Source organism: Neltuma alba, unplaced genomic scaffold (assembly GCF_004799145.2).
Source record: "Neltuma alba isolate B1F8T4 unplaced genomic scaffold, ASM479914v2 tig00005933_pilon, whole genome shotgun sequence".
In the NCBI taxonomy this organism is placed as follows: domain Eukaryota; kingdom Viridiplantae; phylum Streptophyta; class Magnoliopsida; order Fabales; family Fabaceae; genus Neltuma; species Neltuma alba.
The window spans coordinates 25,551-49,444 of record NW_021634282.1 but is presented as its reverse complement, the minus strand read 5'-3'; the positions used below and the strand labels follow the sequence as shown (position 1 = coordinate 49,444).

At 37.6% G+C, this 23,894-nt stretch overlaps 5 protein-coding genes and 1 non-coding gene across 9 annotated transcripts; 4 read left to right on the top strand and 2 right to left on the bottom strand.

The window, feature by feature from the left end:
• Positions 1-820: 820 nt before the first annotated feature.
• LOC114749061 (plasmodesmata-located protein 2) lies at positions 821-2,902 on the top strand. Of its 2 annotated transcripts, XM_028937529.1 has the most exons (3): positions 821-1,920; positions 2,329-2,436; positions 2,546-2,902. In XM_028937529.1, exons 1-3 carry the CDS (start codon positions 1,137-1,139, stop codon positions 2,551-2,553), a joined length of 900 nt encoding a protein of 299 aa, XP_028793362.1. In that variant the 5' UTR covers positions 821-1,136; the 3' UTR covers positions 2,554-2,902. The 2 variants fall into 2 exon arrangements, with proteins under 2 accessions (XP_028793362.1, XP_028793363.1); XM_028937530.1 differs by lacking the exon at positions 2,329-2,436.
• Positions 2,903-6,843: 3,941 nt separating this feature from the next.
• Positions 6,844-9,700, top strand: LOC114749060 (uncharacterized TPR repeat-containing protein At1g05150-like). The gene has a single exon (XM_028937528.1). The coding sequence runs from the start codon at positions 7,015-7,017 to the stop codon at positions 9,397-9,399; it is 2,385 nt and encodes a 794-aa protein (XP_028793361.1). The 5' UTR covers positions 6,844-7,014; the 3' UTR covers positions 9,400-9,700.
• A 1,842-nt stretch (positions 9,701-11,542) lies between these two features.
• On the top strand, positions 11,543-11,615 carry TRNAE-CUC (transfer RNA glutamic acid (anticodon CUC)). The gene has a single exon. It is a non-coding gene; the product is annotated as a tRNA-Glu (tRNA).
• Positions 11,616-13,149: 1,534 nt separating this feature from the next.
• On the bottom strand, positions 13,150-13,898 carry LOC114749062 (mitochondrial import receptor subunit TOM9-2-like). Its single transcript, XM_028937531.1, has 2 exons — positions 13,793-13,898; positions 13,150-13,699 (listed from the first exon to the last, which is right to left on the bottom strand). The coding sequence occupies exons 1-2, from the start codon at positions 13,800-13,802 to the stop codon at positions 13,458-13,460; spliced, it is 252 nt and encodes an 83-aa protein (XP_028793364.1). The 5' UTR covers positions 13,803-13,898; the 3' UTR covers positions 13,150-13,457.
• A 2,499-nt stretch (positions 13,899-16,397) lies between these two features.
• LOC114749065 (uncharacterized) lies at positions 16,398-19,536 on the bottom strand. Its single transcript, XM_028937535.1, has 4 exons — positions 19,316-19,536; positions 18,161-18,389; positions 17,744-17,896; positions 16,398-17,138 (listed from the first exon to the last, which is right to left on the bottom strand). The coding sequence occupies exons 1-4, from the start codon at positions 19,505-19,507 to the stop codon at positions 16,438-16,440; spliced, it is 1,275 nt and encodes a 424-aa protein (XP_028793368.1). The 5' UTR covers positions 19,508-19,536; the 3' UTR covers positions 16,398-16,437.
• Positions 19,537-20,619: 1,083 nt separating this feature from the next.
• Positions 20,620-23,268, top strand: LOC114749057 (uncharacterized). Of its 3 annotated transcripts, none has more exons than XM_028937525.1 (4): positions 20,620-21,060; positions 21,187-21,300; positions 22,608-22,760; positions 22,898-23,268. In XM_028937525.1, coding segments are annotated over exons 1-4 (342 nt in total). In that variant the 5' UTR covers positions 20,620-21,059; the 3' UTR covers positions 22,972-23,268. The 3 variants fall into 3 exon arrangements, with proteins under 3 accessions (XP_028793358.1, XP_028793359.1, XP_028793357.1); XM_028937526.1 differs by having other exon boundaries at positions 20,621-21,060; positions 22,662-22,760; XM_028937524.1 differs by having other exon boundaries at positions 20,626-21,060; positions 22,530-22,760.
• The last annotated feature ends 626 nt before the right edge of the window (positions 23,269-23,894 follow it).

Sequence of the window (23,894 nt, the reverse complement as noted above, 5' to 3'; positions counted from 1 at the left end):
TGAATTACGATTAACGAATTAGCAATTAAAATAGTTAAAAATAATAAATAAGTCAGAAATATATTCTTTTTTTCTCCAAATTTGCTCTTACTTATTAATAGAGTACACGAGAGATATAATAAATAAGAAAAATGATGAAAAAGAATATATAAGGATAATATTAATGAGATAGAGAAAGTATTAAATATAGTCAACTAAGAACAAAATAGGAAAAATAATAATAAATGTTTAGATAAATTAAAATAAAAACTTATATTTTGAATCAGATTTTTCTTTCTAAATGAAATATATATAGGACCGAAGACAGTGACACAGAGAGCTTAAGAGGCTCACGCAGCTGTTGAGAATTGAGATGTGATTTCATGGGGGAAGGAGCAAGCATTAATAAAGTATCCTAATTCTAAGAAGATGTAAGGGTCCACGGCGTTAAAAGCAGTATGTCTTTCTGATTTTGCCTTAATGCCTTCATGAAATTCTTAAACTAGAGAATAGACCAGGGATTCCGACCAATTAAATGCAACAAGAGTCAAGAGGTCAAATGTGATTGTGAGGCCTTCGTAGTTGGATGAAATTCAAATTCCTGGGCCAAGCATTCCGATAATCTACTCCTTTGCAGTCAAACTTCTTCTTGTTCTTTTCGACACACTCAGATTCCTTCTTCTCATTGCCCTCCAAAAACCTTCTCGTACGCCGGCGAATATTTTCCCCGCCTATTTAATTCACCCCTCCTTTGTTTTCATTCTCTTCAACTACACCATTCCCAAAAATTACTACTTCTTAATTCCCGCCTTCTGTTTTTACATTTCTATCCAGATGAAAATGATGGATCCTTCCCAGAAGTTTAGAGGGTGGAGTTGGGATATTAGGCCATCCAAAGAAAACTGAATCCCAAGGACCACAGCTCCAGAACATACACTTACTCTCTCTCTCTCTCCTCACACACACACACACACACAAGAGAGTGAGAGACGCATACCCAAATCCTTCCTTCTTTTTCATTCTTTTGGGTGTATCCTCATTCGGTAAAAAGAAAGAGGAACATCGATTCTTTCTTCCCCTTTATCAGAGGCTCAGGAATCACAAGACCTCTCCGAATTTGCCATGATTTGATCCCTCCATTTCCCATTCTTACCCAAATGGGTTTTCCTAGAAAAGGACTCTTTTCCCTTATTTTCCTCCTGGTTTGCTTCCAATCCCATCTCCAGAAGTCCAGAGCTTCTTCCGATTACACGACCTTAGTCTACAAAGGTTGTTCCAAGGAAACATTCACAGATCCAAATGGGGTTTACTCTCAGGCCCTTTCCTCCCTATTCGGCTCTCTGGTCTCCCAATCGACCAAAACCAAGTTCTACAAAACCACCTCTGGTTCCGGCCAAAACGCATTAACCGGCCTCTTCCAATGCCGTGGAGATCTCACCAACTCCGACTGCTACAACTGCGTCAGCAGACTCCCCGTGTTGGCCGACAAACTATGCGGCAAGACCATCGCCTCCAGAGTTCAACTTCTAGGTTGCTACATGCTCTACCAGGTTGCCGGCTTCGCTGAAATCTCGGGAATGCAAATGCTGTACAAGACTTGTGGGGCGACGAATGTTGCCGGGGGTGGGTTCGAAGAGAGAAGGGACACGGCATTCTCGATGATGGAAAATGGGGTTGTGAGCAGCCATGGGTTTTATACGACGAGCTACCAATCTGTGTATGTGTTGGGACAGTGCGAGGGAGATGTTGGGGATTCAGACTGTGGGGAGTGTGTGAAACAAGCTGCTCAGAAAGCTGGCGCTGAGTGTGGGAGATCTGTTTCAGGCCAAATCTTTTTGCACAAGTGCTTCGTTAGTTTTAACTATTATCCAAATGGGGTCCCTAAGAGATCTTCTCCTGCGGTTGCATCCTCATCTTCTTCATCGTCCTCATCTTCTTCAGGTAGTTCGACGCACAGACACTAGAACCAGCATAGAGAAGTAGGATTTTTTTTTTTGGGGTATAATAAATAATAGAGCAAATCTAAAACCCCATTTGGACATTTTAGATATGATTACTTTTGTTTCAATCCCATAAAACTTGTTTTTCTAGAGAAAGATTGTGATTGTGTTGTAACTGTTGCTAGAAGGATGAAATTGGAACCATATCAAATATTTGATTAGGACAGTGATGGGGAATCTTTGAAGGAGTGAAAGAACATCAGTCTTGTTTTTAATTTGTTAGGTGGGAATTCTAACCTGTCTTTGTCCTCGTCCCTTTCAATCACAGAGCTGCCTAATTTTTTATATCTTAATCAGATTTGCTATAAAGATGTGAAAAATGAAACATGGCTTTTTGGTGGAACAACAGGGCAAAATACAGGGAAGACAGTGGCTATAATATTGGGAGGGGCTGTTGGTGTGGCATTTTTGGTCATATGCTTGCTATTTGCAAGAAGTCTGATTAAAAAACATGACGGTATGTGTTCAATGAAACGGAAGGGCCATTTCTCTTTTCATGGCATTAATTAACTAGTTTAAAATCCTAATGCTTTCATTCTGGGTAACCACGATCTGTTTCTGTGCAGATTATTAACAACTGGAGATAATGGATTTCTGAGGAGTCCAAATTCTTTTCGCTGTGGATTCTTTCTGCATATTCAGTTTTTGGGGCAGACGAGATGGAGGTTTTGTGGTGGAGAAAGGATCATTCATCTGGATCAAGGCTTTCTATTCATTATTCAACGTGGGGACTACTTGTAAGGCTTGATGGTTTGGTAAGATTCTGTTGGGAAGAGCAGTATTATTACACTTGTTAGAGCATGAAAGTGAGAACCCTTCTGTCTGTTTTCTTTTACAAAAGGGTGAAAAATTACCCGAAAGGAACGAATTTTTGTAATCCAAGAAATGGAAGGATAGAAAATTTTAGGTGATCGTCACCTTTAGCCATGTGGGTGATTCTGTGTTTTCCCTCCTCTCCAGGCTATTGAGGCTCCATTTTCTTCACTAACTTTATGTTTTTAAGAAAGTTGCTAGCATGTTGCTTGCTTGCTCACACGCACTTGGGTTTTTGTGTGTCTTGAATGGAGCAGAGCGATGAGTCAAATTCTTAACAAGTCAAAATCAATTAAAGAAGAAAAAGTGGCACAGTAATTGGAGCACCTTTTTTGGGAATTTGGATTCTTTACAGAAATTTCATGCCATCCAATTGGACACAGTTAGAGATGTGGGTCCATTCAAACGGACTTGCTGTTTAGTAGTGTTTCTTTCTTTCCAGTAGTTGTGCAGTGCCCTGGTTAAAAAAACAAAAAAAAAGTTGTGCCGTGTTTTTTTTTTTTAAAAAAAAAACACAGTGATTTGTCGCTTTAATCTAAATGAAGGACAGGAAAGAGGTAACACGCGGTATCGTTGTAGAAAACTAGCTGGTTGAAGAAGTACTTTTGTTAAATGAGTATTTATTATGCGTTCGTAATTTTTGGTCAAATGATTTTAAAATAGTTATTAAAACAGCTGGTAATTAATGATACATAGAAATTAAACTTGACTTTTATAAGAAAAGTAGTTTGATACTAATGTTTTTCTTAATATATTTGGAATGCGTGGCTTGCACACTTCAGCCGGGAGTGATGGCGCAGAAAAGTTGTTCAAGAAAAAAATATGAAGTATAAACATTTTTTCCAAAAGAATTGTCGGCCAAAAATTAAAGAAATGCCTTTTTTTGGGTTTATTCTCATTTATATAATAATATTTGAATTATATGGATGGACATTTTATGTAATTAATTTGATGCATGCATTTAACTAAATAAAAGATTGGAGGGGAATATGATGATGACAAACTTTTTGCGGTGCCTATGAAGTAGCATGAGCCCATGCAAAAAAGAGACACTTTTAGTGTGTTTTAAGAGATGGCATTTTCAAATCCCCTGCAAAACTCATTTTTAAATTGTGATTTGAATTGAGACCATCTCACGTCAATAATCAACATCCTTTTTATTTTTATTTTTTATTTGAAAAAAAGGGAAGCATATGCTGCTCACATGGGGGAGGAGAGTTATTTAGTGCTTTTGGTTGTACCATAAGGAATAACAACACCTTCACATTCACAACCATGTGCTTCACCGCTTGCAATTGTTACTTTTATTTTCGCCCCTAACCTTGCCAATGCCAATAAGTATAAAAAAGGGCACAAACAAATTAAGTCAATTATCAAATGCCCATAGAATTGTCCCTCACATTAACTCAATTCGTGACAGTTTGACAAGTGACTCCTTTTCCCCAGGTTATATGTGAGCAAATACTCGGAAGACAAAGTCACAAAACCAAAATGAGAAAAGAGACGCGCACACATCTATCCTTCTTTCTTTCTTTCTTTCTGGGTTAAATTTGCGAGATGTTATTGAACTTGTTCGGGCAAGTTGGAGGGGAAGGGAAACTTGTGAGAGGCAGAAGGCAGGAATGACAGGTTGGTGACAAAAGGGAGATGCACTGCAAGCCACGGCTCCTAACAACAACACAAAGTCGCAAACACAACGCTGCCCACCTACTCTCCACTTTGCCACCTATAACCCCCCTAGTTTCTCCCTTTTCCCAGAAAAAAGACTGATAATTAGGGATCCTATGACATCATTAATATACATTTAAAACATTCAAGCGGTAAGAGAAATTTATTTAGGAAACAGTGAGCGAGAAAGAGAAATTTATTTAGGGGGTGTTTGGATAGAAACCAAACCATGGTTTCAGAAGTGTTTTTACGGATTACGAAGCAAATATGTGAAGGAGATTGTCTCGTTTTGCGGAAAAGTGCTTCTGAAACCATGATTTTGGGTTTTCCAAACACCCCCTAGTTAAGGGAAAAAAATGAGTGGGTTGGCTAGGGAAATGGAAGAAATGCAAGGCTTTGTTGGGAAGCGATGCATAATGTGCAGGAACAGACAAACCCAAAGACATGACAAATAACCTAATTATAGTACCCACCAAAGAGCCCATGGACCCAAGCTTGAGGTTTCAGTGTGTGCAATTCAGACCCTTTTACTGTGAAAGCTGACTATACATTCCTCAAAGGGGCTGATCCTTGAATATAATTCTCAACAAGGACATAGATTCGTCTCAAATCAATGACAAACTGACACGCTGTAAACTGTGAATTAATTAATTGATTTTTTCCTTTTTTGTTGAGCTAGAATCTGATGTGGCGACACAGAAGGGTGATAAAACTAAAGCGAAGCAATCTGACTCATGATGGAGTCTAAGCAGCGGCTTTACAGTTAAGATTTGTGGTTTGATGCGTGTGGGAGTTGATTACTTTTGACATCTGGAAGGCTGTTTGGTGGAGGGGGAGACAAGCAACAACATTAAACAGCCCAACTCAATCATTAATGGCCCTCTCCCTCGGTTTATAAGTACTTCTGTAAGTTCTTTCTAAACCTGGAGGTATGTTTTAATTTTGATGAGTCTTAAGACCTAACTCACCTAAATTTTTTTTTGTATAAAGAAAAACATTAAACAGCCCAACCCAGTCATTAATGGCCCTCCCACTCCCACAAAAAGCAATATCCAGGTTGCGGGTGAAAAATTGCTTCATTTCTACCAATATATTATTATTTATAATCCAAATTAGTTAACTTTTTCTAATATTATTCATATTCACTTAAATAGGTGAGAAAAAAATATAAAACATATATATTTTTAAAAAATATCAATTTAATGCAATTTTTTTGTTTGTGAGCTTGAAGAATAAGCGACTTATAAATAGGAATAGAGTGATTCTTAATTAATTAGATTCCTAAATTTACAGTTCAAATCTTATAAATGATAAAAAGTAGAGTAGTAATAACTACTTCCCCCAACTAATTAAGATATGAAAAATTCATATTAAAAATTTCAGGATAGCAAAATTCAAATGGTTTGCGCAATATTATGGATTAGTTAAGGTCATAGGATAAACATATATATATATATATATATTATGGATTAGTTATGGATTTTTTTTTTCATATTTTTCAAGAATTGTTGTGTGATCATTTTTTTAATAGAAGTAATTAATACATCAATTATGCTCACAGAGGATTAAACATGTAGTTTTCCTTTTAGGAAAGACTTGAAAAAAGGGATCAATGTGGGGGAGGTCAACTTAATGTGTTGACCAGATTAAACAAATGGAAAATTAGTGATTGGGGGGGTTTTCTTTCCTGTATTGTGGCCAATATAATCATTAACGGTTTGATTTTAAGTAGTTGTTCCCTTTGCTTTAAATATTGTAATCATGATTCTGACTTCTGCATACCGCCACGACAGATATATACTCTGTAAAAATGTATAACTTCTTTTTAATTAATTCATTGGAAGCTTCATTAACAAAAAAGAACAAATCTGATAACAAACTTAATTGATGATCCTTTTATTTAATTTCTTGTTCAAACTCCGTTCCTTTAGCCTTTACCATCATTTCTAATAATAATAATAAGGTGGGTCTCTATCAATTAGATCACCTTTTTAATTTGTTAATTCAAATTGAGCCAATCACGTCAAGTTTTTTATTCTCTCAAGAACATGTCAAGGACGGCATATTTTTCTACAATCACGCTTCAATTTTAACCCAATTTTGTGGAAATTATAAATCTATTATCTGTCGAATTCCGCTAATATTAAAAATTAAATTCTGTCGTGGGCTTCCTGGGCCCCACACCACCCTCAGTCCATCATTAGACCCAGTGGTCTGTCTGGCGATAATTGTGAAAAATTAAGAAAAAGCAAAAAGGAAAAAAAAAAAAAAAGTGAATGAGATTGAGAGAGGAGAATGGATGGATTGGGGAATAATAGAGGGGGGAGGGGGAGGGGCATTTCTCTTCTTTTTCTCCTTTCCCCTTTTTGGTTTCCCAGCTGGGATTGAAAATCTGACTGTGAAGGGGGAAAAAAATATATAATAATAGGAGACTAACAGCCATTGTAAACCTCAAATGGATTTTATCAGAATTTAGGGTTTTATAGCCATTAGAAATTGGGGCTTTCACGGCCACAGCATCGCCATCTCCATCAATTAACAGTTTGGAGCTTTCATGGCAACTAGAGGCAGCAGATCAGAGAAGGTCAGGCGAATTTTTCAGCAATTCGACTCCAACCATGACGGGGGTCTCAACAGGGAAGAGATGGCCGCGCTCGTCGTGGCTGTGAACCCGAGGGTCAAGTTCAGTGACGAACAGATAAATGCCATTCTTGACGAAGTCTTCCGCACTTACGGCGAGTTCATCGATGGGGACAAGGGTCTCACCTACGAGGGTTTGTTGCGCACCTACGATGATGGTGCGGGCGATGTCGACAGGGACTTTGATGCGCTTGGGTTGGAGCTCAATTTGGATGATGGACAAGGGGTTCCCATGGCGTCTGAGGCTTCTTCGTCGTCCATTGCGGACGAGAGGGTGGCCGTGGAGACGCAGAAGAAGCAGAGGACTGCTGCGTGGGCCGTCTCGCCCAATCACGGAATTGTCTTTGATGACACCTGGAAGATTGTGGACGATTTGGAAATTCTGATAAAGAGACTGAAAACGAAGCAAGCCAAAGATGGGAAATTAAAAGCGGATAACTTCGATGCGTATTCGGATGCTGGTTGGTCGCGGGAATTGGCGCCCTCCACGGAGATTTCGGACAAGAGAGTTTTCTGGGAGGAGTCTGGGCATGATTATGCAGTATTTCTGAAAGAGTTGGGTGGGCTAAGGGGTCGTGCGGACGGTGCCAGATCCAGAGAAGAGGCTTTTGATGGTCATATGGCTATTGGAAGGGTTCTGTATGAACACCAACTGTTTAAAGAGGCTCTGGTGAGCTTTAAAAGGGCCTGTGAATTGCAACCTGTTGATGTCAGACCACACTTTAGAGCTGGGAATTGCTTGTATGTTCTTGGGAAGTACAAGGAGGCCAAGGAAGAGTTTTTGCTTGCTCTAGAAGCAGCTGAGGCTGGAGGAAACCAATGGTCCTATTTGCTTCCTCAAATATACGTCAATCTGGGGATTGCTCTTGAAGGTGAAGGCATGGTTTTAAGTGCATGTGAGTATTACAGGGAGGCTGCAATTCTTTGTCCGACTCACTTCAGAGCTTTGAAACTTTTAGGTAGTGCCCTTTTTGGCGTAGGGGAATATAGGGCAGCCGTGAAGGCACTGGAAGAGGCCATTTTTATGAAGCCTGACTATGCTGATGCACATTGCGATTTGGCTTCCGCTCTGCATGCCATGGGTGAGGATGAGAGGGCAATCGAGGTATTTCAGAAAGCTATTGATCTGAAACACGGTCACGTGGATGCTTTGTACAATCTAGGTGGGCTCTATATGGACCTTGGTAGGTTCCAGAGGGCTTCTGAGATGTATACTAGAGTTCTAGCTGTGTGGCCGAACCATTGGAGGGCGCAGCTAAACAAGGCAGTATCTTTACTTGGAGCTGGAGAGACTGAAGAAGCTAAAAAAGCTTTGAAGGAAGCATTAAAAATGACAAATAGAGTTGAATTGCACGATGCGATTTCACATCTGAAGCAGCTGCAGAAAAAGAAGACGAAACCTAATGGGGATGCGTCTGGAGATGTGGCATTTATCCTTGTTGAAGCCTCAAAGTTTAAGGTAGTAGGAGAAAAGACTACTGTGAGACAGGAACTAACCAATGCATTACAAATTAGAGCATTTCAGAGGGTTACGAGGTTGAGTCGTTGCAATGTAGAGCTTCTGAAGAAGGAAATGAGTCAACATGATGTGCCAGTGTCCTATTCTGGTAGCGGCATCCCTGAAAAATCCATACGTAAGCCAAATCTGGAAGAAATACTTCGCAGGTTACTTAATTTCCTGAAGCCTGAGACGTTTCAAGGTGCAGTCAAAGCCATCAATGAGAGGATTCTTTCAGTTTTGGATGACAATGGTTCGGGCAGGGTGGATGTGGGCATGTTTTATGCTATTCTTGCTCCAATTTGTGGTGGTCCACCAGACAGGCGCAAAAGGATTGCCTTTGATGCACTTCTGTGGCGTCCTATGAATGAAAGTGGTGCTCAAATTAAGAAAGCTGATGCTAATAGATACATCAAATTGTTGAGGGCTATTTATGTTCCTTCCCACGGTGTTAGTGAATTGATGGAAGTTCATGGAGAATCTGATGCTTCACTGGTGTCATTCTCTGAGTTTCTTGTCATGTTTGATGATCCCGATTGGGGTTTTGGTATCATGCCTACACTATTGAAGCTCGAAACAGGGGATAGAAAGCGCCATGGCAATTATGTGTGCTCAGTTTGTCGCTACCCTATAATTGGTTCCCGCTTCAAGGAAATCAAATGCCACTTCAGTTTGTGTAACCAATGCTACAGTGAAGGGAAGGTGCCTTCTACGTATAAGCAAGAAGAATTCAAGTTTAAAGAGTATGGAAGTGAGGATAAGTGTACTTGCTTTAATTTGCAATCCCATAATCAACAGTAGGTAGATGACTGAAGCTTATTTTGTCTTTTCATTTTTTCAACTCTGTATTATCCCAATATGCTATTCCAGTTTTCCGGTGTGAGATATTTAGCTCGTGGGTCCATGCTTAACTGGGCAATTTGCCCTCTGTACAATAAATTGTTTCAGGTGTTGGTTTAGTATCTCTGTTTATAGACATTGTAAAATCTTTTACCTATCTCAGTTCTTTTAACTTTTGAGCGATCATTGTCTTAACTATTGCTGGCGTGTATAAAGAAAGCTAAGACTTTCGGCATGGAAGCCTTTAATTTCATTGCAGAGTGTGTTTCCACTGTATGTCTAGGGCTTAATGGGGATGATAAGTTGTACGATTTAGCCCCCCCCCCCTTTTTTCCCAGACATGACTATGGCCCGAAATTCGACCTCAGAATTGAAGTCGGATGCCATCATTATTTTGTTGTTGACGATTCTTAGGGAAGGAATGACTTCCAGTGAACTGTTTCTGAAGAAGTTTAGAGACTAAAATTCTGTTTTGTATTATAAACTTGGAAGGGTGGATACTGATATGAACATGGACCCTTTGGTGCGACGCAATTTGGGGTGTTTACATGGTGTTGTATTTACTGAGAATGTTTCTCATTTCCTTGAGTGTTTGCATGTCAACGATTGTAACCAAGTGCATTCCTGCATTTTCCAGAGATGTCCAGTTTGATAAATTGAAAGTTCAAGGGAAACTAAGTATACCTTGATTCAAACATCTGTACAGTTTTGGCTAGTTTAATCTGTTGTTGAAAGCAACATTTCTCTTTTATTATCCCTTTCAGTTCAATAGGATGGTGGAAATAATGAAAAGGACGTCTTCCGGGAATTTTCCGGAATGCAAGAGTCCATGAAAACAAATAAAGTATCCGGTTATTTTCGTGAGCTATGATTATATAATCAATGGACTTCATTTTCTGATTCCCTGTTCGCATGTGAGGGATGGCTTTTCTTCTATCTGGGAAAAGTTTCAAACTAATGATGAATGGTGGTGGTTAAGTTTGTTTTTATTCCTTATTTTCCCTTGTGAGGGATTGGATGTTGCTTGAGTTGACATTAGACCTCAAGCTGATGGGACATGAGATTACGCACGTTAGGTGCCAAACGATTGTGAAGAGTGAATGCTCGGTTGGCTCTTGATATTAATCTGTGTTGTTCACTGATCATCTGTTGAAATGGTAGGAGGTTGATTCTAGTAAGCGAGCACGCTCTAATTTCTTTTGCAAATGCCAATGACCACATTTGTTTTCATCTGTCATCACCTGGGACTTGCGTATCTTGAACTTTTCTTTTGTGGGTGGAGGTTTATTAATGGTTTGATTTAATTTAATGCTTGGAGAGACTGTTGCAAACTACTAAAAAAGACCAGCTGAGGGATGACAATGCCAGAGGGAACCTGCCATCCCATGAAGCCATATCATTTCCGAACAACTGGTAGATGAAGAATAACCATATAAACTTGACAAAACTATATGATACATCTATACATTGATTTTTAACTAACTAAATTTACTTTTCAAAATCAAGTTTACTTCGGAATGTCTTGAGGAGACAACACCATGGAACAAATTAAAGTAGGTTGGTGAATCACAAGGGCTTGTCATGCAACAATATTATCATCATCACAAGGTTGAAGTTTAAATGAAATAGACGATGAAACTAGGGCATTGTATCAAATAGATATGATAATACTTGAATTCCACCAAATATCAGAAATGTTGATGTGCTTGTGGTTGCATCAATATTATGCTAATTGAGGCATTGAACTGCCTCAAGAGCAGAGGCTTTGGCATGGAGGACTCTAGACTTAATGTATCCTTAAAATAGTCCTCTCTAATGGCTCATATGATTTTATGGCTTTTTGAGTCTTTTTTTTTTTTTTTGAAGTCGCCAAATGATTACGATTAGTAATTAATATCTTGTGTGACATGGAATTAAAAGTTAGCTACATTGTCAATTACTTAAAAGTAGTATAGCTTTTATAATTTTTACACAATACCTCTGATATTGATATTCAATATACATGATAAAAATGAAATAACTTCAGCACATTCGAAACTCGTTTGTAGCTGAAGGGCGTCAATATCAAGATTCTTGTATTTTGTTAAACAGCTTGCTACCAACATCCGTTGTAGTCTAGTTGGTTAGGATACTCGGCTCTCACCCGAGAGACCCGGGTTCGATTCCCGGCAACGGAAAATGTCTTTTGTTTTCGCTTGCACTTTTAACCGCCCCAAGCGACTGTGTTCCCGCCATCTCCCAACTGTGTAAATACATGTACAACGTGTCCAGCTTACAACGTTGACATCTTCGGTATTTTAATTAATTTCTTAGCTTTGGGCAAAGAGAAAAAAAAAATTAATTTCTTAGCGTTCTTTAGAAGAGAATAGTTTATGCTCATGGGAGGGAGCTTTCTAAAACAATTTTTTCTCAGTTGATATCACATTTGCAGTGGACACATCCTAAGTAGAGGCAACTTGTGTGTTATAGGCGTTGAGGCAACTAACAACTGGTCACACAGCGACAGAGTGAGAAAATTCATGTCATAAAGTGCTAATCTAAGAAAATTCATTTCATAACGTACTAATCTGTGAAGGGGCCTAGCCAAAACTCAGCATTTTCCTCCCCACCCAATTACCTATTAGCGCAGCAAAGCGAGATGCTTCTATCCATATGATCAAATCCTGTACGCTAATTTCATCAAAAGAATTAAAGAACCTTCATAGATGTAAAATCTTACTCATCTCTGTCCTCAAAAAAGGTAATGCGAGTTAATCGGGGAACAAAAAAACACCATCAGCTTTTGGTACTTAGGTAATCGATTGAAAGCATGGTGCCACAATTGAAATTGAGCTACCCCTCCCATTCACTCTTGTCACTTGGGAACTGCCTCCTTTCTATTTGTTCAATTTCTATGCTTCATGCTTGACAAGGGCAGTAATCTTTTACGTGCAAATGCAGGAAATATTTGTTATAGAGACGTGAAAAGCATGTAAGAACACAAATTAGCATAACTGTTGCAAAAAAGGGTAAGGACATAGGTTTATGCTAATACATTGTTTCCTACCACCAACACATTTCAATTTCCTATTATATATTCATAGAATAAAGGAAGGGAGATGCAATATATACTTCTGTTTTTCACAAAATTTTAATCCCAATTGTCAAATAAACCGCACTTACTCACTTGTTTCAAATATCTATACACACAGACATAACATACCTGAACTCTTTTCAAAGGAAGCTAACATAAGATTACAACGGCAGATAAACAGATTAGGAGATATCTACAAGCAGTTGTATCACCTAGGGAAAGAAACCAAACACGGAAAAAGACGATTACTGAATCTCAATGGCAAGAACAGATAGTGTTTCATATTCTCAACCATTTGCTACGCAATATCTATTGTGTTATATCCCTATTAGAAAGATACAATGATCATCTTCATTCACATTACTTCTCCTTTTCCTTTTCTACCCAGTGAACAAACATCCTAGAGTTCATAAAACAGAACTCTTGCACAATGCTCGCAAGTCCAAAGAGCAGTTTAATTAAGCTGTTTGGAAGTTTTCCCCTTTCAAAGCCTATTAGCAAATTTGCATGGATTTTTCGAACTACATAGAGACTCGTGGTTGAGCCCAAGATACATTGAACTGTACAAATTTAATGAACTCAAATCCAACTCAGGTGCCCTGGACTAGCATGGGAAGACAATGTAATACAAACCGGTATAAGCACTAAATCTTGAGATTCATGTCCATAAAACGAAAGTCAAAAGCCAACGATAACATTCTCGAATTTTGTATATTTTCAAATGCAGAATTTGTGCTGTGAAATTCGACATTAAGCAAGGAATTTTAACCCAGTATGAAACATCATAATCAGCATTCTCAAAATTCAGCTCTCAAGCTCCTAAACGAAATTTCAAAATCAACGGCACATTTATTCAAAGCTACCACCCGATAAAAGCCCAGCAGAAACCGGAGTCTTCTGAGAAACAAAAGTAGAAGTTCGCTTCCCTATGTGCCGACCGAAGACTTTAATTGAGAGCCGGAGCCGACGGTGTTCCCAGCAGAGTCGCCTGCTGCGAGTCGAGGTCATTGAGCTGCTGCTCTCGGTCCATCTCGACTATGAGAGGGAGGAAGAGAACGAGGAAGGAGGTTCCGGCGATCCAAGCAGCCTTGCCGGTGCTGCGGATGAGCTTCTTGGTGATGAATGCAGTGTCCGACGCAGCTTGCTTGCCGCTCTGAACAATAGAGGACTGCGAAATCCTAGAGAGCACTATATATATAACAAATATATATTTTTATCCATCTCTACCAACTATATGGAATCTCCTACCATCAAATAAAGTCATCGAATACTTGTAAATACCTGTTGCCATCTTTGACAATCTGAAGCAGCGATTTTGAAATTGCGAAATAAAGTGGCAGGATTCTTGGTTCTTGCCACAGAAATGATCGCCAGAAGAAATAACTGTTGCGCACCAAACGATCTGAGTAAAACCCTATATCTTTAAATCTTTCCGAGCACTAAATATAATAATTAATTAATAAATATTAAGCAAGCAAACCTTATTACATTGTTTGTATATTACTCTTAGTCCTTAATATTAGATTGAATTGTTAAGTTAATTTTGTTTCTAAATATAAAGGCATGTTTGGCTTTTTTTTCAAACCATGATTTGAGAAAAAATTTGCTAAACACCCTTTTTTTTTTTTAAACCAAAGTTTCTGGCAAAACATTGGTTTTGGCCCAGAAAACCTTGGTTTGGGAATAAGCATGCGGGGGTTTGCTTTTGAGGCAGAAAAGTGGTCGTTGTCAGAGGCTCCAACAGTGCACAAGCAGCAATTCTATTTTCTACAAATAAAAATACAGCAACAAAAGAGGAAGGCTTGCGAAAAAGATATGCATAACTTCGAAGAAGCATGATCGCTATCAAAGTTTTGCCAGAACCAGTCTCTTGAGTACACAATGGCAAAATAAATTATTTTACAAAAAGCATATTTAATTATTTTATTAATATTTATACGTATTAATTTTTTTATTTATATTATTTATGCCTTATTTATTATGTTGTCAAAATATATATTATTAACAAATTTATTACTTCAAATAAACATATATTATGAAATATATCTTATATGTAATTATCATTTAAACTTATGTCCTCTTTAGTAATTTTTATATATAAAAAAGCACTTCTGACAACAACTATCCAAACACTTTCACTTTATCAGAATCACTTTTTCAGAAAATCTATTCTTTCAAAATCTATTCTCTCCAGAATCTATTCTTCAAAAGCTATTCTCCAAACCGTGGTTTGCCTTCATCCAAACACCCCCTAAGACTTCTTGTATTTATCATTTTTTTCTAAATTACTCATATAGGCTATAGATACTCCCTTTATCATAATCAAATAGAAGAACGAGAGGATATTAAAAAAGATGATTATGATATTTTAGAAAAAACATATTTTTTATAATTAACTAACTTACCCAACTTTCTTAATCTACTCAAATTAGTTAAATAAGTTTTATATTAAGAACGGAAGAGTATATTATAACTACTCTTGTTGAACTGATGTGTTTTTCCATATGATTTGGGGAAAATTAATCTTTTGGTCCCCATAGTTTTCACTCATTTGTAACTCAGTCCCTATACTTTGACTCGGTGCAACTCAGTCCTTCTAGTTTTGACTCGGTTGTAACTCAGTCCTTGAAGTTTGACTCACTGCAACTCAGTCTCTATAGTTTTAACCATTTTATAATTTAGTCTCTCCTTTTATTAGATATATAATTTTATTTTTCAAAAACACAAATTATAAAATATACAAAACTATAGGGACTGAGTTACAGTGAGTCAAATTTCAAGGACTGAGTTACAACCGAGTCAAAACTAGAGAGACTGAGTTGCACCGAGTCAAAGTATAAGAACTGAGTTACAAATGAGTGAAAACTATAGGGACTAAAAGATTAATTTTCCCTATGATTTGGTAAGTTTTGTGCGCGTTAGGTTACACCTCCAGGTTGATTTAGGCTACTGCTGTTTACATCTATGTTTTTACGATTAATAACATTGACTTATTCTTTGGGCAAAAAAAAGATTACGCATGATTTGATCCAAAAGGAAATGAAGTTGATACATAAGTGATCCAATTTAAAATTAATTAGCAAGTCAATACCCCTATACAGCCCCTTGGCATAAACGAGTTTGAATTTTCCTCACACCAATACATTTATGTTGTTGCATCATGGAAGTCCTTCGAATCCTTAAAAAAAGTGGTGCAGAAGTCTACAATTATGGCTATAAAATAGTAAAATACTTCCTCCAAAATAGGATAAGTAAAAGGGAATGGAGGACATATAAATTACTCCTCCGGTCCTAATTATAAGACCCAATTGACTTATTTGAGGAGATTAAGGAAGTAAGTTAAGTTGGTTATTTATAATAAATAAGTGTTGTTATTCCTAAAATATCCTTGCTAATTAAGTATATTGGCTAAAACTATCATTATTAGAAGGATTATCTTGAAAAAAAATGCATAAATATAAGAGAAAAAATGAATTGGGTCTTATAATTAGGACCAAATAAAAAATCAAATTGGGTCTTATAATAAGGACCGGAGGAGTATATAGATATGATTGTTAGCCAAAAAATGCATGAAGATATTATAGACATACAAGTACACCCTTGATTTAAAATACTATGAATGTATCAAATTAGATTGGAATTAACAATAAGTAAATAAATACCTAATTAGATTTTTGTGATATTACCTAAAGATACAAGATTATAAGCTTCCCATGTAAAATGTGTGTAGTTTTACTTATAATTATGTGTTTATCAATTGTACATTGCATTTAGATATACCAAAAAGTTCATACTCCCTGATGTTTGTGACTTAGCAAGGAGCAGCTGACAGTGCCAATCACAATGAAAAAGGAGAACCCCCCATGGGCTCATGGCACATGAAAGAGACCTTGAGAATATGATCCATTGCCTGCACGAACCAGTCATTACTCAACAAGAACAAAATCCCTCTTTATATATTCTAAGCCTGAGAACGGTAAGTTCATGACTTGTTCCAGTTCAAGTGATTTGTTCATGAGAGTGCGCACAACCAAATCCTTGTGATCATACTCACCCTTCACTCCAAATCCTCTACACACGACCAGAGACGTATTTAGGACCCAAGGAACAGCAACAGCAAAAGCAATACCAGAATCTTTTCTTCCTTCATACGAGATTGCTCCCAAAAGCCCATCCTTGTATGCTTGGCAAACTCGAGCTACATACTTTCCCATAGTTAAAATTGGCTCAAAAATCGATGAAGTAGATCCACCAAGGTTTGATAAATCAGTGTCTGAATGCAGATTCACTACGACAGTGCCATGTTCAGGATGAAGTCGGCTGCTAAGTGCTTTGAGAAATGGAGACTCTGAGTCCCATAACTTGTGAGGGAAGATATCATCACCATCATAAGCATCGATGAAGACCATATCATATACATTAGTATTATCGATGACAAATTTCTCAGCATCTGATTCATAGAGATAAAGCCTCTCGTGGATGCCTTTCCACATAACTTCATCTATAGGGCTAGGCTTTGCGAGCCGGTCAGCTGACTGTGTCACAACTGAGAAAGCTGGAAAACCCATAGCTCGGATTGAAGCTGAGATAACCAGGGGGTCAATTTCAGCAATGTGAATAATAGCGCCTGGAAAATATAAGCACAGTGCACATGGATCAGGTAGTGTTAAAAATTTGCCAATCTGAGCAAAGAAGAAAAAACACCATTGCCAATCAAAGCAAAGAAGAAAAACGCCATGAAAAGTCTGCCAAAAGCATGCAGTAGAAGTAGAAACATTAGACCTCTGTCGCCTTGCATACGTAATAAGAATTAGTCTGTGCAACAGAAAACAGAGCCAGCGGTAGAGAGAAAGATATTGCTTAAAAAAAAAAAAAAAACCAACTCCATGAAGGACTTGATAAATATGCATTCGTTTAGGTTGCAGAAACCAGTATAGGCTCATGCTACGATATGTGTTTCCTCTTGCCGGTTTAATTCTGATTACATTGTTGCTAGATTGCCATTCTGTAACCTACTGCATATAAATCACCCTCCACTCATTACAATAATTCTTCTTACTCTTTTTTTTTTTTTTTTTTGCCCTTTTCTGTTTTCTTTTTGTTATGTGTTATTTTATGTAAATTTTCCCCATCATACTGAAAGCTCCAGAAAGGAATGAAAATCAGTTATTTGAGATGCCAAGATGCTGCTGCTACAAACCAACACAAACCATGTAAGTTCAACAATTTCACCTTGAATTTTACTCGCCAAAAAAAGTGGTAAACTGCCACCACCATGCCCGATGCATAAAATGTGCATGGGTTTCTTTCCTTGCAATGCACTGACAATGTCATAGTTACATGATGCTATAGTAGCGAGCCCAACTGATATCATGCTCCTCAGATCTGCAAGATGACCAGAGAATCAGTTTTCCCCAGCTTGCATGCTGGAGCCAACCAACAGAAAACAGGTATTAAACATCTAGAAAATTCCCACCGGCACAACCTAAGAACAGAAGTCTTTTCCTAGCGAACATGTTGGATTGCTCTGGTTAGATACTTGAGCCTCAAATATGTTAACTTGTTATTAATCCGAGAAGATGTCAACAAATGATATATATCTCCATTGTTTATTTTTTTCCTTGCATAAGACAACAGTTAATAACATACATGGAACAGCCAAACAATGTGGTTGCTGCATAAGATAGATGGAATCTGGCTTCTTTTCCTGGTAAGCGGCCATTACTTTTACAGCACTTTGGCGAGTATCATCGTTGAAACGAAGCACCCTCCATTGATATCCTAGTATCCTTAAATGTTGTCGACAGTCATAAGCTGGATGTATCTCCTCATACCCACAATTCAGCCAACTTTCTATTTCTGACCAGAAAACTTTACTCTGTACAAAGTAATTCAAGTTTCTTGTTGAGGCACGTGATGCATATGATGCCAATTGATATTGAGGAAGGAAAATGTTAAAACTGCTGTAAGACAATGATTGATAAATCAGGAAGAAAAGTGGAACTAAATGTTACCCCAGAAAAAAAGGAGGGGAACCAGAAGTTGCGAGGAAAACAGTGTGTTTATACAGATAATAGCTATCCAGCATTCGAGTATGACGGGCACATATATGTAACTTTGCTAATAAAGAACAAGGCATAGTAGAAGACTCACTTCTCACAACTCTCAGTATTAGGGGACCAAACCAAGACAGCTTATTGACGCACATTTTTTAATTAAAGCAATAGTCAGGCGAAATTTTAACCAAAACATTTCTCCTTACGCCCAATCTAACACAAAGAAAAACAAAATCATTGACTTTCTCATGTTTTAAAAATTATATTACAATAAAATTTCTAGTAAATTGATGCTGCAACAGGGTATGTATGAGAAAGAAAAATCTTTTATCTATATTCACATATGCCGGGGGAGGGGGGAACTTATCAAAAGATAATTAGAAATCAAAAGACAGTAAAACCAGAGAATCCCTAAGGTCAGTAAAGTAAAGCAAATGTCATATATGTCACAGTCTTCTTCGTACGAGTTTCAGAGACTGATGAGCCCCAGGATCATATCAAAAGACTAGAGCTTTGACATGGACTCAGGCTCAACGTGAGGAGAAGGCAAGCAAGGGGCTGATTCGTTGGGTGTTATCTACGGAAACTCAAATTCCATTTAGCCGGCGACATTGCATACCAGCAAAATCCAATTTCTTGCATCAAAAGAACACATTCTTAAAATGTTAAACGTGCGTAAACTTTGGCCAAAACACATAAACGCGCACACGCATATAACGGGGGGTAAATGAGGCAGAGAGATACTAACAGGTCTGGAGGAGGGGTAGGCAAGGACAGAAACAACACCGTTTCCTTTGCCGGAAGTTGCTCGGAGAATGGTTGCACCCCGGGATTCCGTGCCCCACCACTCGGACGAGTAAGACCAGTCACCTTCGTCCTCTACATGCCGCCGCAGAGCCGTCGAAAACCGACGAAGCCAAGTTGTTTTGCAGCGCCACATGTTGACTCAATTTTGAATTTTTAAGGGGAAGGGAACTAAAACCCTCCCTTCCCCGTCAAAATAATAATGATAGCAATAATAATAGTAATATCAAACCCCCTCTTCGCAGTTTTCGTTTCCCACATCTCACATTACGCATCTCATTCATATGAATCATGAAAATACCTCAGTTTCATATTATTTCGACTTAAAATTTATTTTTTTCTATAAAAAAGATCAAAGAGAGCCGATAGAAAAGCACTCACCTTGCAACACTCCTAATAAAAAAATCCTTTTGCCAAATTAATTTTTGGTAGACTATTGCATGGGGTTTTACAAACTCATTCAGAAAAGTGGAAGCTCGTTTTTGAAAGGCATTGCTTATTAATAAGTAGCTTATTAGTCTGGCAAATGTTCTTTTAAATAAATTAAATATTAAATCAGGTTAAAATTACATATTTATTCCTGAAAGTTTGCCCATACTTAAAGGTTTTTTTTATAATCAATTTGTCTTGAAAGTTTAGAGTTAAAATCATAACAATATGATCTCCTACTATTAAAAAATAAAGGTTGACGATTAAATTAATAATGTTAAAATTTTAATTGTAATATTGTTACAATTTTAAACTTTTAAAATAAATTTGCCAAAAAAAAATGTTAGGTGCACCCTGAAAAAATTTTACACCATAATCCAATTAAATATATCTTTTTTATTGTGACAAAATTAAATATATGCTTAATAAACAAGTGAGAAGCGCATATGTTGATCATAAATTTATTTAATACTACTCCTCTACTTCATAAATCATAATATAAAATGTTAGTTAAAAAAATTGTGGTTCAAAATATAAAATGTTATCAAGATAATTAATATGATTTTTTTTTTACTTTTACTCATATTAAATATAAAAGAGAGATGAAAAATAATAAAAATATAATATTGAAGATAATTTTATCTTTTTTTTATCATTTTAGAATAAATTTACTCAATTGACTGAGCTTCCATTTTCATGTTTTTGGCAGAGTCAATCAATTGACCTTTTTTTGGCCCAAAAAAAATCAATTGACCTTTTTGTTTGATAGTGCTGACTTTTGTAGCCGGTGAAACTCCTAGGATGTGAAAGGCTGTTCGTCCCCTTCTCTTCGGTTCGGCGGCGATTTGCTGTTTTTGAAATTTGAAGTAGCTAGCCTTTGCTCTGATCTTTAAAAGCATCTCGTGGGCCGGGGCGAAAATGTCGTCCGACAGTGAACGCTGATTAAAAAGGAGAGAGAAAAGTTTAAAATCAAAACGGAAGAAGGCGAGAAAGAGGCGTTGACCATGGTTCAATTTCGGAGGCGTATTCGAGCGGAAATCTTCAGATGCCAAAAAGCCATGTTCACTGGAGCCCACGACCTTTCCCACTATTTCAAAATTTCATGAACATCGTTTCACCACAACGCCGAACCTCACGATTCCTTGCTTGTTCCTGTTTCATACTCCGTGTTAATCAGCGAAACCCAGGGCAACTAGTTTCCATCAGCAGCCAACACGCTTGCCTCCGTCGGTTTTTCTTCAAGATTTCGTCCAAAAACAAGTGGGTTTTGAATTTGTTCTTCTTTTGTACGCTGTGTGTTTTTCTTATCGCCTTTTGACCCTGTTAATTTGGCTAAGTAGCTGACTGGGAATTGGGTGGTGTTTTTCTTTTCTTTCTAATTTGCAGTGTATCCAAAGGTGAAGGTCAGACAAGAACAATACCAAGATGATCACCGAGTAATACAGGACAATAATTTGAAAGCTTTGCAGTCTTTATCGTTGCGGGTTTCTCCTCCTCCAGGTAATTTCCAGGTCAAGGAACTATTGTTAAATATTCGTCATCGTCGAGTTTATCCCCGGGGGGGGGGGGGTAAGAATTCTTTGCTTGTATACACAAATCTCCTCGTAGCTTGCTCGAGCAAAGAGAGTTATCATCTTTACAGGCATAAAAAGTATATATCGAGCTTATCCTGGACATGTATGGGGGGAAAAAAGCCTTTTTAAAGACAAAATCCACGTCCATAATCTCTACGTCTCAAAAAGAATTAGTCTTTAGTTATGGCTTGGGGATACCTTAGTGCACCCCCAAAAAAGGAAAAAAGGTCAAGCTTCATATGGATTTACCTGATTCTTTCACGGCTCGCTGTTAAGTCTGTTAGGGAGAAATCTTATATAGGAACAATCAAATGATTTTCTTGTAGCTCGTTTATCGGCGTTATCTGGTTACTTTTTCCCATACTCAGCATATCAAAGAACTTATCAGGGAATGGACGTCAACGGAGAAATTTATATGTCATATAGCCCTGCTTATAGTCCTGCTTCTCAACCTTTGATCTGAATTTCTTGCATCCCCTCCGGCGAAAAAAGAAAAAAGAAGAAGAATATCTTGCATCCCCTGATCTTCCTTCCTTTTACTAGTGACTTAGAATATTTTTGCCACTGCTATTCATGCGTAGCAGAGGAACCCTGTGGTACCCCATATGCAGCTAATTAAAACATGCATCAATTCTTTTGGCATAGGCAGTACTTGGGCCTCTCTTATCATGCGAAGCTCTGAAAATGAAATCCATCACATTCAAAGACTTTCTGTGGCTTGACTGAGTAATTGAATGTGCGCCGATGGCCCTACGGTTGTTCTATAATTTGTTCTTGTTCTTTTCGCTCTAGAATCAGGAGAACGAAACTTGAAGCAATAATGGGTTGGCCATCTCACTAGACATGGCTAATTTTCATTAATATGAAGCAAAGCATGCAGCTTTCATATTCATCCCCCTCCCTTGGGGCTATTTATCACAGTCAGATCTTACCTTTCCTTTCAGCGGAGTTTGAATCAGGGAGAGCGTGATATTCTTATCTGCATGAAAGCAATCTTGACAACCTTTTTGGTTAAACTTATTTTTAGGATGAGTACAATCTAGTTAGCCCTAAGTTTAGTAGGGGAAAAATGGAGTCATGTCCTTCTCATTCTTGGAACCAAAATATTGACCAGTTGTCAGCAGTATTGGAGTCACCATTTTTCTTATATTGCAGTGAGGAACCAGAAAGGTGTCTCTCATCCATCCTTTACCGAAGTACCTAAATGTTATGTTTTACATGCACCTATTCCAAAAGTACCTGTTTCTGAAGATTTAGGAGCCTGTAATTTGACATCAGATTCTTCAGGACCTACGGGAGCTGAGAAGGATGACAATATTGATGAGGACAGAGTAAATATCAGAGCCAGTTCAATTCCACCTCCTCGCGCTGTTATATCTAGTCCAGGTAACTGTGCTTTTTAATCTATTCAATTACCTTTTGTCATCTATAATCTTAGCTTCATGATCTCTTTGGATTTCATTGGATGTAGCTATAAGCTTGAGTGAAGTGATATCTGATAAGAAGTTTTGTGGAAATATCAGGAAACAAAAGGAATTTTATAGGTCACGAGAGTCCCTGTCAGTTATGTTATGAATTCTATAATCTGTGTATTTGAACATGCAGGCAAGTTCAAATTCATTATACGTTCTTTGACATTACCTAACTCACGTCCTTGGGATTTTGTATCAGATATGACACCATGATTGGGAATAAAAATCGGATTAAAGGCAGGGAAAGACTTCCAGGTTCAAAGAACTGTGGAGTGCCGCAAAATAGACATGCAATCTGTAAGGTTAAAACAAGCAACGGTACTGAAAATTCCCGAAACATGAGAAAACCCAAGGAAGCTGCAGATAAATCAAGTAATTTTACTGATTCTGTACAAAAGAGAAGGCCAACCAAGTCAGCATCAAATCAAGAAAACTAATCACCCGAAGAAGTGGGAGTTCTAGCTCCACTACACTGTTGGAGCATGCCTGTGTTTATCTGATTTTGAAAATGAACAGTGCGAATCTGACATGGGTTACTTGTAAAATGCTGCAATCAAAAAGTTTTACTGGCCTATTATAATCCTTCAAATGCATGGGTTCAGGATGATTGAGAAAATGCTCGACATATAATGTGCCAGCCCAGTGGTGGTGGAATGTGGGTGCTGCAAGGTAAACCTGTGTAAGGGGCATCGAGATTATGAATTTGATTGCTTATGTAGTTGTCTGGTTCAATTATCAGTTCCAGTTACAGATGAAACAGGTTCTTGGATTTGACTAGAGTATAATTTCAGGCATGCTGCTCAACTTAATTTATGTCGTAGTCGATACGTTTTTTCGCTTATAAACTATGATAAATTACTCGTGCGATGCGTAGGAAGGAACATTTGAGATAAAGAAATGTTTTATCATTTAGTTCCAAGTAATTCAGATAAGGAGAATTATTAAGAAGTCCTAAATAACAAGTAAGTTTTTAGAAGTCATTTTTAACATATTTTATACAGACTAGGAAAATTTTTATACTTCATTAAACTCTCATTTAAAATTTAAT

What these genes read in the sequence shown, in the direction of transcription:
- LOC114749061 (XM_028937529.1), top strand. Translation starts at nt 1,137, where the DNA reads ATGGGTTTTCCTAGAAAAGGACTCTTTTCCCTTATTTTCCTCCTGGTT. An exon ending in ATCGTCCTCATCTTCTTCAG is followed by an intron (nt 1,921 to 2,328) that starts GTAGTTCGACGC and finishes GTGGAACAACAG; the next exon opens with GGCAAAATACAGGGAAGACA.
- LOC114749060 (XM_028937528.1), top strand. Translation starts at nt 7,015, where the DNA reads ATGGCAACTAGAGGCAGCAGATCAGAGAAGGTCAGGCGAATTTTTCAG.
- LOC114749065 (XM_028937535.1), bottom strand. Translation starts at nt 19,507, where the DNA reads ATGTGGCGCTGCAAAACAACTTGGCTTCGTCGGTTTTCGACGGCTCTG. An exon ending in CCTACCCCTCCTCCAGACCT is followed by an intron (nt 18,390 to 19,315) that starts GTTAGTATCTCT and finishes TACTTTGTACAG; the next exon opens with AGTAAAGTTTTCTGGTCAGA. An exon ending in TTTGGCGAGTAAAATTCAAG is followed by an intron (nt 17,139 to 17,743) that starts GTGAAATTGTTG and finishes TATATTTTCCAG; the next exon opens with GCGCTATTATTCACATTGCT.
- LOC114749057 (XM_028937524.1), top strand. An exon ending in GCGGGTTTCTCCTCCTCCAG is followed by an intron (nt 21,301 to 22,529) that starts GTAATTTCCAGG and finishes CTTATATTGCAG; the next exon opens with TGAGGAACCAGAAAGGTGTC. An exon ending in CGCTGTTATATCTAGTCCAG is followed by an intron (nt 22,761 to 22,897) that starts GTAACTGTGCTT and finishes TGGAAATATCAG; the next exon opens with GAAACAAAAGGAATTTTATA.